The following is a 13,781-nucleotide window of genomic DNA, read 5'->3' as shown; positions in this document are numbered from 1 at the left end:
ATGAAGTAGAAGAAGAGCCATATATGCTGCCTTGCATTTTTCAAAAGAAAGGGGGAATAGATTTTTTTTCATAAATAGAAAAATAAGCAAGAGCCAAAGTCTTCTCTTCCTTACCTCCCTTGAGACAGATCTGTTTGAAACAGACATTTTTAACATCAGATCATATATTTCTCCTTGTTAAATACACATTCCTCATATTATGTTTCATTCTCCCTACCAGATCTGTTATACTTTCAAATGACTAAGGGAAAAAAAACCTAGGGCACAGGTATGTAATTAAAATGAAGTTGGTCCATCCCTTAGTTTTTTTCAAGATTCCATAAATTTGGGCTGAGCTTGGCATGCAAACATTTTAATTTTGTAGTAAGCATTGTGCTTTGTTTTTTTTCCACTTTTTTCACTACTTTTGTAATCTCTGCTTTCTTGATACCATTTTGAAAGGAAAGGAATAAAAAGCTCTCTGTGATGGCATTACAGTAGCTCCTTTAGTCCATCAATTCATTATGTCCAAGTCCATGTGATGGCCTGATAATATTTGGAAAAACAGACCTTCCTTGTAAAAAATGTGCTTTTCTTGTTCCAGATTATTGGTAATCAGAATTAAATATTTGTTTGCTGTTTGTGAATTTCCTAGTTTCTTCACTGTACCTAGATCATTTCCATTCATTCATATGGTGGGAAATAAATTGTCAGAGTTAGTTTTGAAAAAAAACACCAGTGCAGACCTTCTGATATAGGCTGATGTTGCAGATTTTAACACATTTATGCTTTAACTGCCCATCATGAAAGGACTTGTTAAAGTTTTGCAATCTATTGCAGTTTCTTGAAATTTGGAATGCTGTGAATCTCCAGACTACAGCCCATATCTTCCAACTGGACTTTAGATTTGGAATTTCTGTTTTGGAAAATCACTTTGAATATAGTTTTTTTTTTAAAGTGTGTGGATAAGTAAGTTCAGGAGGCATTCCTTTTGGCAAAGCTTTTGATTTGAGATTGACATGCTAAAAAGTTACACAATAATCTGCTGAAACAATAAAAATATGAAACAATCTTTAATGGGGGAAAGATCTAGTCTTCTTGACAAAAAGTTGAAAATGCAACAAAATCAAGAACACAAATGAGGAAGGCCATGTACATGTATCTCAACTAGGAATTCCCAACTAGGAATATTCTTACTATTCCTAACGATTTCTCTGTATATGGGGTATGAGCATTTGCTTCTAATAATATTTGCTCAGAAACATTCACAACTGAATATCAGTTGGTACATACTTTCTGGCATTTTACAGATACGCATTTTACAGATATTCTATTTAATTGAAAAAGAGTTAAATTGAATGTGCATACAGTACTCGTTATGTACAAACCGACCGGAGAAATTTTACTTCTGTTTATATTATTGGATTGTTTCTCCTTTGGATAGTAGGCTTTGCCAGTATCTGTCCTAATCCAGCTCTAGTTACATAATGTTGAATATGGTTGGCTGCATTAGTATTAAATGGGGATGAACATCCCTTAAGTAATGTTGTACAAGCAGATATTGATAGTCAATTGTACATTCTAATGAATATATAGATTATTGTCCCAGCACTGTCCATATGTCATATGATCAAGAGTTTGCATGTTGCCCTCCATATCTACTGGACAGAAAAAAGTTACTATATAGTCCCACAACCAAGTATGAAAATGGAATCCTTAAAGTTAATAGACTATATATAATAAATAAATCAGTTTCATCAAGGTTTGGATCAATATTGGCTTGTTTAACTGAATTGTACAAGTAGGCCTCATTTAGCTATCACAGTTGGGATTACAATTTAGTCCTAAAGCAAAGCAATTGCTAAAGTGAAACTGTGCTTACAGTTTTACTTCAATTGTCCTTTTCTTTACAATTATACTGTAAATGTGAAGAGTTATTAGTAAAATTGTAAATGTGATAAATTACTTTTTTATCATGAGCGTAAGTGGGAACAGTCACTAAACAAGGAATATTTGTAGTTAAGAGAAACCAGCTTCCAGGACTAAGTAAAATAACAACCTGTAGGTGATTAAAGTAAAACCCTGAAATTTCCTAATAGGTATTCCAGAAAAGGAAATAAAAATAATATTTATAAACAGGACAATTTATCAAACTCAGAATACAAATCAAAAGTACACATTTCTGGGACAAAGGTTTACTGTAATATTCAACAACTGTATTTTATTTTATTTATTTACTCAATCTTGATCTGATTATCTTCGAATGACAACTCTGACAAATGAGTAAGTATAGGCAGTCCTACTAGTATTATTTGGTTCCTCTGTCAGGTTAAAGCTGCTGGCTAATTATGTGCCAGCAGCTTTGGCTCAAGAGCAATCTATCTGGCTTCTGATGCATTTCTCATGTGATTTGTTGTTGCTGAACAAATTGCTTTCTCTTTTCCAATGGTAATATAATCCTGTGTATGCTTAGGTGATGAAGGGGTTCCTGACAGTAAGTAAGCAATGCAGGAATTGGTAACTGCATTTGATTTTCTTTTACATTGATTTCAATATGTGTAGTCTTTACATCCTATTAAATACTTTGAAAGATAAACTGATGTAAGAATGATTGGGCAGGCCCAGCGGCCCCTCTTCTTAAAACCTTAGCTCGGCTGAATATCTTACAAGGGAGTGGAGGGAATAAGATAAAAGTATGCTTACTCTAAGGTTAACTGATTTCAAATAGAAGGCACTCTCTACTTATTGCATTCTGCTCAAAATAAATACATTTCGCATATGGTTAAGATTGATCAAAAAATATTCGGCATGCCAGTGATTACATTCCCATCTGTGATTAAGGGTTTCTGTCTGCATCTGGTTTTCACGTTATATTTCTGTAACAAGAATCTTTTATATGGCAGAGTTCATTCTCTGTATTTTCTATTAGCTGCAGCTTGAACTACTGCACGGATCACAGATTTACACATATGGCTTTAATTACTTCATACCATTGAGAAAAAGTAATATTTGTTTGGAAATGTATGTTTTCAGCATTTCCATGGTTATGCAATACGATGAACTTTTAAAATAATATTCTTAGGGAGAAATACAAATTGTTAAAGTTTCAAATCCTTTCGGTTGGATTTTAAATTGGTCCAGACGTTTTAGTTTCAAGTTTGCACATTCAGTAATAAAAATAGTATATTGCCTCCCTCACCTATTTCATTTTTAGAGGTAATAGAAAGATTATATGGATTTTCAAAGTATATTTTAAAATGCTTATAGTTATTGCCACTGCTACTATGACTATTATTTAAAATGATATTTTAGTAGTACTTTAGAAGGCAGAGCTATTCATAAAAAGAATACTTGAGTTGCAATATATCCACTTGCAGAGAGTAAAACCAGTTAAATTTAATGGAACTTACTCCAAGTAGACATACAGGGAGGGTACTTGAATGGCATGTGCCTCAATCTTACACAGATGTAAAAGATCAGTGCCATTGAACTGTCAATAAGTTCTTCATGTAGATGTTTAGGATAGTTTTCTTGATAATTCAATAAATAATAAAATAATAGGCTTGAACTGTGGTTGTGCAATAGGAATATGTAGGTGTATATAGAGAATCAAACATCATGAGTTTAATACAGGTAATCCTTGGGTTACAACTGTAATGGAGCCTGCCAATCAGGCTCTATTGTTAACTCACGATAGTTGTAAATTTGGTCATCTGTGTGACTGACCAGATTTTTATGATATTTTTAAGAAGTGGTTTGTAAACCGAACACCAGGGTTGTATACTTTTTGCCAGAAATCAAAAGTAAATTCCAGTTTTTGGCAAAACCATCATAAAACAAGGTCATGCAATGGTAAGACACTGCAAATGGCTGTCAGTGTGGTCCAGTTGTCAGTGCCTGAGGTGTGGTCATGTGACCACAGGAAACCATCAACCTTGGAATTTCAAATCTGGGTTGTAAGTACCCCCCCCCCGGTAGGTCTGTTGTAACTTCCAACAATCGCTAAGTGACTGGTTGTAAGTTGAAATCCACCCGTAATGCACCATTCCTTGCAAATGGCTGCTGTGTGTCATTTAAACAATTGTAGTACTTTAGTTTGCAGTATCCTCTATATAATTAATTCTTTTACTTTGTATTTTTTAAAAAACCTTAGGTATTCAGAAAAAGAAAAAGTGGGGTAAATTTTGAATAAATAAGTATAGATAACATAAAATATTAAATGTTTTGTTTAGTAAACTTGCAAAAATGTAGAGAAATTATGTTCCTTTAAAACTGTCTGTTTTCAAATATCTGTAAATATCTGTTAAGATTTATCTGTAATTTGCATGAAATCCATATAATTAAACATATAGTCTTTATATTCTGCTTTGGATCTCAGAACACTATTTTGATAGTGATTTTGCATAATCTTTATAATATGCCATCTGGCAACCCTTTTTCTTGCATTAATCAAATCTGTGAAATCTATAAGTCAAATGATAATTGTTGTATAAAGTAAATTAATTTGATTCAAAATAATACTTGAAAAAGTCTGTTAAGATATGCCAAAGTGTAAACATCATTCTTTTGAGTTTGCATGGTTTAAGAAGGTGGGTTCATGGCTGATAAACATGAGTTGGACAAAACATGCTGCTTCTAAGTTTAATAAGGGAATTTTGAAAATATTATAACAGTATGAAAGGCTATTTTTTTATGAAAAACCTGGAAAATATCTCATTTGTGGCCTGATTTGTTTTTATAAATATTTAACTTCCATTAAAACTGTTAGTGATTTGCTTGCAAAGGAAGCATTGATTCATAATGTAGCCCTGACATCTCAAATATGGGATCCGTGAGCACAACTGTGCCTACTAGGCCAAAGTGTAATCTGTGCCAAGTGATTTCTAAGAAAGCGAATGGATTGATTATTCATGTGCCAAGATTTTTACACACACACACACGGAGAGAGGGAGGGAGGGAGGCAAGGCTGGGGACTTGCTTTCTGATTCCAGCTTTTCCATCTTTATCTGAGAAATCCCTTACTAAAATTCAAACAGAATCTGGTGGTGAACTGATTTCTCCTTTTTTCCCACCTATTTTTCAACAGGACAATTTTTAACCAAGCCACCTGAGAATGCAGAGCAGGGGGACAAGGAAATCGTTGCTCCTGAAACTCTTTCTTTCCTTCCTTCCTTCCTTCCTTCCTTCCTTCCTTCCTTCCTTCCTTCCTTCCTTCCTTCCTTCCTCTCAATGTTTAATTTCTTTTTTTCCTGATATTACTCTTTTTTTCCCCTTCTTGTCCTCTGTTTTCTATAGAGCCAAAACCAATGGCCTTTTCAAACGACAGCATTGCATTGCAGTTTGATGAAATACAACTGGAGGTTCTCACAACTAGGAGTGGCTTGCTTATACTCTCTCTGTGTGTAGAGGGTATACACAAATTTTTGAGTCAGTTTTGACTCCTGGTGAATTGCCTAGACAAGTTCATGCAGTTTTCTTGGCAGTATTTTCAGAAGTGGTTTGCCATTCCTTTCTTCCTAGGATTGAGAGTCCTGCTCGGGATTACCCATGGGCTTTGTACTTAAGGCAAGATGAGACATCCCCATCTCCTGATTTCTGTTGCTATAGCCACTACACCAAACTGGCTCTGTGATACATTACATAGACCAGTGTTTCTCAACCTTGACAATTTTAAGGCATGTGGACTTCAACTCCCAGAATTCCACAGCCAGCAATGCTGGCTGTGAAATTCTGGGAGTTGAAGTCCACATGCCTTAAAATTGTCAAGGTTGAGAAACACTGACATAGACAGACAGACATTTTCTGTAACATCATACAGTATTGCCTTGGTGTTTTGCAAAGTAAATCCATATTGATAAATTACATTAGGAAAATGCAGAAATAAAGCAAATGGAACAGAGAATAGGTGCAGGTTTTACATTTCCATTCAACTAAAAAAAAAAAGTTTCCTTCACCTTCTGGTTGAACCTTGGTGACTTCATTGGCAATCCATGGAGCATTCAGGGTAGACCTGTTTCCCAGTCTGAGATTATTGTAATTGTCTCTGAGATAATTCACTTGAAGTACTTTCAACGAGCCTGTTGTATCTGCTTCGTTTAATATTATTTTCCCCTTTTGCTTAGTTGCCCTTGAAGAGTTTCCTCTCCCTCTTTTGTTAGTGCACTTTACTCATTAAGACGTTCTGTGGGTAATTCCATTTACTTCTGAACACGTAAACGGTTTTATACAGGGTTTTTAAATAAACTGTAAAGGCTTGTAGCATTGAAAGAATATATAGAATCCTAGGAAGCCGCCTAAAGTGATCACCCTGTCTTTGCACTGACCTTAATCACTGTCAGTGATTATTTTGGTAAGAATTTTTCCTAGCTGGAGATAATAGGGTTAATAACTGAGATTCTGTCTATAGAAAGTGATTGTTTATAACCCACTGTAGATTTCACTTTGCTAAGACAATATATGCATCCTTTGAATAGTACTAGGGGATGTTACAACAGAAAAGAAAGCACTATAGTTTAAGATGATAAATAACAGGCAGTTTTTAAAAACTTAGGAAACCATCTGTTCGTTTTGTTATTGAACAAATAAAGCCTTAAAACAAAGTTAAAAAGAATAGAATAGAATAGAATAGAATAGAATAGAATAGAATAGAATAAATACTTTATTTGACCAAGTGTGATTAGACACACAAGGAATTTGTCCCTGGTGCAGAAACTCTTAAATAAACTTTAAGATGTAACTAAGGTAAGAGCATAATCTAAAAGACATCTTGCTAAGAGTCTCCACACAAGTGGAATGAGAATTATATTAAGAAATACTTAATCCCTTTGTAGCTGCTTAACATTTGGAAAGGAAGAAAGAAGCTTCATGCAGAGATCTTCTCCTGAAAACAGATAATTCTGCTGTGTTGCTACGTTGGCATCTGGGATTTATCAATAATCTCAAATCTCATATTTTACTTCTGTCAGATCCTGATTGCAAAGAGGCAGGGTGAGAAAAAGCAGTTATCCAGTGGGCAGCCGCCTTTCTTGATGCTGCACAAATTAAAAGGGCAACGATACCCTCCCCCAGTGGTGGGATTCAAATATGTGAACAACCGGTTCTCTGTGTGGATGCCGCTTCCGGAAGTCCATTCTGGGCCTGGGACACAAAAAACTAGCTACCGGTTCTGCTGAAATGGTGCGAACCAGCTGAATCCCACCACTGCCCACCCTTTTTTTATTTTTTAGTATGGCAGTTTGCTGGACTGAAGAATATCTTTTTAATAGTACCAACATGATTTACTGCATTTCACTTATCTTATTCCACTGAAACCAATAAAAAACATCAGCTGAAGGAACAAATTTACTATATTTTAGGTGTTTGGAGAACTAGATTTGATTTGGAAATCCGAATTTAATATATAGTTTTGCAGCAGATGGTGTCAACAACAGAGTCCATGACATGAATTCCAAAAACTTCAGATTTAGTCCTTGCTGTCTGCACAGTAATTAAAAAGGACCAGGTAACTACTGATAAGAAAATTTCATCTATCTGGACTTTTGGAAGGCTGAATAGATAATTGAGCTTTATAGCCTGACCCAGGATGTAGCAGTTGCCTTAGTTTTTCTATAAACAGTTGATTTCACTTAAGTCTTGGAGGTCATCCAGACTAGTAATTTGAAGCGTAATCCAGCCATCACTGTGGCAATATAAAACATGTCTCATTAGTTATATATTGTTACAGCAGTGGCTGGAATGAGGCTATAAATTATCAACCTGAAGGAGTTCATAGTTACGTGCTATATATAATTGACTGTATTACTCATTCAGTATTTTTTGCATTTTTTAAGAGATTTAAACATTTACTAATGTGTTGGATTCAGATTGTAATACAATGCAAAATATTGCCTTTAGGATTATGCTTTTTATTTTTTTTTATTATTTGTTTAAAGAATCTAGTATTAACATGTAAACAGAAGGCCTTTGTGCTTCAGACTGGCTGTGATATGTGCGTTTTTGTTTTTTTCCCCCTTTTGTTGTTGTCAATAGAAAAGATTGATCACTGGGCTGGTGAACGTAATAGCTGTCCCAGTCAGAAAAGGAGAAAGGAAATTAGCAGGAAGATTGGTGGAAAATGATATCTGTCAAAAGAAACACTTGGAGAGCACTGAGTTTAGTAATAGGTGACTGCCGGAAAAAAGGGAACTTTGAATTTTGCCAAGGTAAGGAACAGATTTGTAATTCAACATGCTGTTTTTTGAGAAGAAAAAAAATGATTTTTTTTTGTCTTGTTTCTTAACTGTGTGTTTAAATCTTCTTGTTATCTTAATGTGTTTTCTACTCCTAAATTATTTGGTATCTAACATCTACCTTGGATTGTAGATGGCAAACCTAAAACAATCTATAAAAGAAAATGTCCCATTTACTTTTATCTCAAATGAATGAAATGTCCAATTGAGGAAAAGAAGACAGATATGTAATGAATACATACACTTTGCCCAACTGCAATTCCCCCTTCCCATTTTGGATTTAAAGTTCAACAGTATCCATATACAATCAGACTTTCTTTCTATGGTTTCTTTCTCTGGTTTGTTCCAGAATCCCAATTTTCAGGATATGCTAAAAGAAAAATAAAGACCTAAATAGACTTTTAACTACACTTTCTTGTGGAAAGAGCTATCAGGCATAGTCTGAGCAGTATATCTTAGCATTCTGTTGATTTGCTTTTAAACCAAACTATAGCTAAGTGTTAGGTCCTTTCCCTAAGGAACTTAAAAAGGATAAGAGACTGTACGAGATAAGGTTGTCATGATTATTTAAGCTATTATTGGCTTAATTTTAAGAGCCGTGGTGGCACAGTAGTTAGAATGCAGTATTGCAGGCTAATTCTGCCGACTGCCAGCAGTTCAATTTTCACCAGCTCAAGGTTGATTCAGCCTTCCATCGTTCTGAAGTCAGTAAAATGAGGACCTAGATTGTTAGGAGTAATATGCTGACTCTGTAAACCAGGGGTCCCCAACCCCCGGTTCGTGGATCAGTACCAGTCCGCGGCATGCAAGCAACTGGTCCGCACAAACAAGAAAGGCCCATCCATGTAGGCAGCAAACAAAACCACGCATCCTCCAGTCTGCGGAAAAACCTCTCTCCACGGAACCAGTCCCTGGTGCCCAAAAGTTTGGGGACCTCTGCTGTAAACCACTTAGATAGGGCTGTAAAGCAGTGTGAAGCGGTATATAAACCTAAGTGCTATTGCTATTAATTTTAGGAAGTAATTTAAGAAATAAGAAATCTAAGGTTTCTTAAGGGTCTTAAGGAGCAATTGAAACAGTTTTTAAAAATGATGCTACAAATCTGTTCTTAGAGGTAGTTCCAGTATATGGCATAGCAGTGAAGAAAGCATGAAGGCTTAAAGACTATTTATGCTTACTATATCAATATTAGATCCAATATGTGCCCACAAAATGAACAGGAATGTGTTGAGTGGCAGGTGGCATATATACATGTGGAATGTTTAAGATGGCATATTTCCCTCTTTACCACACATTGATGTTGTAGGTTTTCAATGTATATGAATGGCTCTTTAAAACTATACGTATCTACCCATTTATTCAGAAATAGATCCAGTGGCACTAACAAAGGAATTGTAGACAACGTACTTTAAGGTAGCATCAACACTGTTTTTAAATTTGGATTCATTTTATTATTTAGATGATATTTTTGTCATTCTTGCAAATATGTGTTTGAGTTACTGAATAATTCTAAAGGAGTTGAAAGGACAACAACATTTTGAATGTATGGGTTGATCTATATAGGTATATATAAGTAGAAGAGGTATAAGGTATATCCATTACAAATGACAGTCTTGGATTTTGGAAGCAATCCATGATAAAATGTAGCTTTTTTTTTTTGCCTTTTAGGCTACAAAGACTTAATTTGCCCATGTCGCTGCAAAAATTTGTTTCAATCAGACCAGTTCATATTAAACCTTCATCATCATTTCTCTTTAGTTGACCATCCTAAAAATGTTTTTTTTTTCAAATGATGTATATTCATAATTTGCCTCTTCACCTCAAAATATGTACGAAACATCTTGTGTATCGTTCTCTAACCAGTGTTTGTCAGAAGTGTTGGGACTACAACTGCCAGAATTACCAACAAGAATCTTCTCCAGCACTTATAGCTGTCTTCTTTTTTCCAAAAGCCTGACTCTTTGGGGAATATTGGCCTTCTGCCATCACATGAAACTCTTTGCAAAAGTTTTTAAACTTTTTTTGTTTTAAATCCCATTTATTTCAGGGCAAAATGAGATACATCTTTATTTCTCTTTTAGTGAATCAATATGTTTGAAAATCTAGTGGTTTATTTGGATTGTAGTAATAGATTTCAGAAAGTTTTGAATTGAAGGTCAACAAAACCTCAATTTTAAAAATAAATTTTGGCAACCTTCAGATCATAGATATGCCTAGATCTCCCCACAGTCTTGCCACTAAAATTCAGTAGCAAACTGCTGGTTACCATGTTACATTTTTCAATTTTATTTCTCAAAGGTTATTTCACAAAGGTCCCACCATAGAAATAATTTAATGTTATTGAGGGGTGTTTGCAGGGCTATATCAATGACCACATAATAGACCAACTCTTTTTACATACCTAGAAAGTCTAGTGTTTAATCACAGAATTGCAGGCATTATCTTGTATTTTGTACTCTGCCCTGCATGTGGTCCAGCTGATTGTGGAAGAATTTGCCTCTGACCCATTTTTTTATCACTGGGGAGGGGAGCTAGATGTATCATTTTTCATCGGTTTTTAAAAGTTTTGTTTTGCTTCTGTTAAATAATTTTGTAGTTCAGATGTGTGACTTTAAAATCGTTGTATTCTCCCCCATCAAATATCCATTTGTCATAGAAATTAAAAACTAATTTTTATCCTTACCTCCGAGAAGATGTATAACTCATGAGTACAAAGAACTTCTTAGCAACTTTTGAATACTAGTTTTCCAAAGCACCTTAACATATTGTAGATATCTATTCCAGAAGTTCAAGCAAAACATAAATCAGTTTTAAACAAATATAAGCATTAACAAATTAAAACAAGAAGAAATTTAAAATAATAAATGTAGCTTATATAAAGAATAAGAATTCCTATACAGCCAGATGAACCTTTTATTGGGGTCTAGGCAGTCCTCCTCAATTTTAGCCTAGAATGACATCCACATTGAAACCTCAACAGGGTGCATTCATACCACACTAAGCTATAAATACTAACTTCCATGATTTTTCTAATTGCTGTATCTTATGCTGTATGTGTGTTCTGTGCCGAAATGAAACTAAACAAAGAGTGTTCCATAGTGTGTTGTAGGGTTGTTTAAGAAAATACTATCTGGTTAATTATAACTGGAAGTATTCTGCAAAACTGATTACACTTCTATCTTAAGTTTCCCTTAAAGAAAAGTGGGATATTAATGTAATAATTAATCTAAGGTTTTTTTGATGTATTAATTCTATGCTCTGTGGTGATGTGTAAAAAGTAAATTAAACCTTTAAAATGAAATAGTAATAGAAGCCATTATTATGGTTATTATTTATCGATATAATGATCTTTCTCCTGAACAAGCTCAGGGATACATAATTAAATTATAACACAATGATAAAGAGCCAGTTTGGTGAGGTGGTTAAGGCATCAGACTAGAAACTGGGAGACTGGGAGTTCTAGCCCCATTTTAAAGCCATCTGGGTGTCCTTGGACCAGTCATGTTCTCTTAGTTCCCAGGAAACAGGCCATGGCAAACCATTTCTGAAAATCTTGCCAAGAAAATTGCAGGGACTAGTCCAGACAGTCACCAGGAATCAATACTGACTTGCTGGCAATGCATACAATAAATAAAATTCCTATGTTAGGATTTTAATTCTCTTTGTTTTCCAAATTGCTTATTATTACGCCCATATTTTGTGCCTCTCCAGGCATACATCTGTGTTTTATTCTTGTTGCCATATATTTGTAATGCGGCATGGCTGAGAATACAAGAGCTTTATAGCTGAATAGGGATGTGAAGCTGGCTCTCTCTGATCCTTGACACAGTGTCTGTCTTATTATTTTTAAAAAGCAGGATAGAAATGGAAACCCTTCCAAGAACTGCAGTGGACAAGTAGTTTAATAGTGTAACCGTTTTATTTCACCACTGAATAGCAAATAAGCAATAAAGCAGTCTATGGACTGCTATAGACTACCTTACTTAACCGTTTTACAGGTCTTTGGAAGAAGTAATGCTGATATTTCAGGCTCGTCTCATCTCTGTTTTTCATTAGCAAGCAGATGAAATCTGATACTTAATCACACCATTGAAAGGGCAACTTCTTTAAAAATGTAAAGGAAATACATCCATTAAGCTAAACCTTGGAAGAAGGTTGCTGTATGCATTGTTTTTTCCTGACATCGTTTCAAAGGCAGCATTGCTTCTCAATTTGTTTAAAAAAATTTAGTCAGTTTAAGATCAGTGGCCAAATTTCCAATCTCATAAGTGCCTACTAATGAGTAGATGCTTTTAGATAGGGACAAGCAACCTAGAGATTTTGCAAAAACAGAGCAACCTATTTTGCACTCTAGAGATGGGGAAGAGAAGGATTGTGTTTTAGCTTTCAAGGGCTAAAGGAAGTGCGGCTATGGGTTTTCAAACTTTTTCAAACACTGTAACTTCTTATTTTATTTTATTTAAAAAAAAATCTCCTGGAACCCCCGATTAAGAGACAAAGCTCTAGTGACATAAAATTGGCTGTGTTTCAATGAGCTTTTTTTTTTTTTAACTTAGAAGACCATCAACATTTAGCAGAACCATAGTATTTTGTGGAACCCAGTTTGAAAAATTCTGACATTGCTCAGAGGATAGGAAAAAAATATTTATACTTCTTTAAAAAAAAGTTTTTTTAAAAGAAAACTTTAAAAAAGACTTTAAGTTTATGGAAGGAAATATAAAAAGCAATTTATTCTCTGGCATGATGTATAAACTGCCCAATCTCAATGTTTCCAGATTTCTTACAAAATGATAACTACAAACTAATAGGTAGTTCAAATCCCATTTTTTTCCTATGCTGAGGATTTTGGTCAGGTTACTTATGATTTTGCTTCTTTTTGCTTTACTGTGAAATGAATTTCTAAACTTTCCCCTGAGACAATGGTAGAGCCTTTCTAATCAGAAGGAAATAGAAACTAAAATTTGCAGCCTCTTTTAAACAGTATACATCAGACATGTCAAACTCGCGACGTCATGTGACGTCCGCAACGTATCGGAGCTTTTTCAACATTGCCGGCAATGGGGTGGACGTGGCTCCGGTATGATGAAACCGGCCCATGGGCCGGCAGTTTGACACCCCTGGTATACATAAACTCATCAACATGTTTGAATTTCCCTTGGTAGTATGATTGGTTTAAACTCTTTGTTAGCAGTGTACATGATGTTATCCATTGTCCTAACTTTGTCTCCATGTGCTTCAGGTCTGTAGTCCTCATATGCACAAGTCATCACTGACTGCGGGACATGATTATATTTATGTCCTGCTTTGGAGCTTCCCACCTGGAATTTAATTGAGTACCCGAAAAATAAACACACACACATACTTGACTTAATGCCTCAGAATCCCACTGCCTCCCACTTTTCTGATGCTGTTTTGGACCGGCTCACCATAGTCCTGATCTATTAATGAGAAAAAGGATTTCTCTGTAGGTTGGTTTTTCATTATTATAACATAATGCTTCTGAATTAAAAGTAATTTGCAAATTCCTTTCAACTAAATTTAATTGGAATCAAAATTATAATATAAGTGTTTCTT

General features: G+C 34.9%; 1 protein-coding gene across 1 annotated transcript in view; it reads left to right on the top strand.

Annotated features, from left to right (window-relative positions):
- Positions 1-8,013: 8,013 nt before the first annotated feature.
- The window catches only part of RUNX1T1 (RUNX1 partner transcriptional co-repressor 1), a 123,923-nt gene continuing 118,155 nt past the window's right edge, over positions 8,014-13,781 (top strand). Inside the window, exon 1 of the mRNA XM_015813990.1 lies at positions 8,014-8,180. Coding sequence (XP_015669476.1) covers positions 8,093-8,180 — 88 coding nt within the window. The 5' untranslated portion in view covers positions 8,014-8,092. The remainder of the gene's footprint in view (positions 8,181-13,781) is intronic.

This window comes from Protobothrops mucrosquamatus, unplaced genomic scaffold (genome assembly GCF_001527695.2).
Source record: "Protobothrops mucrosquamatus isolate PMUCROS unplaced genomic scaffold, P.Mucros_1.0 scaffold211, whole genome shotgun sequence".
Classification (NCBI taxonomy): domain Eukaryota; kingdom Metazoa; phylum Chordata; class Lepidosauria; order Squamata; family Viperidae; genus Protobothrops; species Protobothrops mucrosquamatus.
The sequence above is the reverse complement of the archived record's forward strand: the minus strand, read 5'-3'. Positions and strand labels throughout refer to the sequence as shown.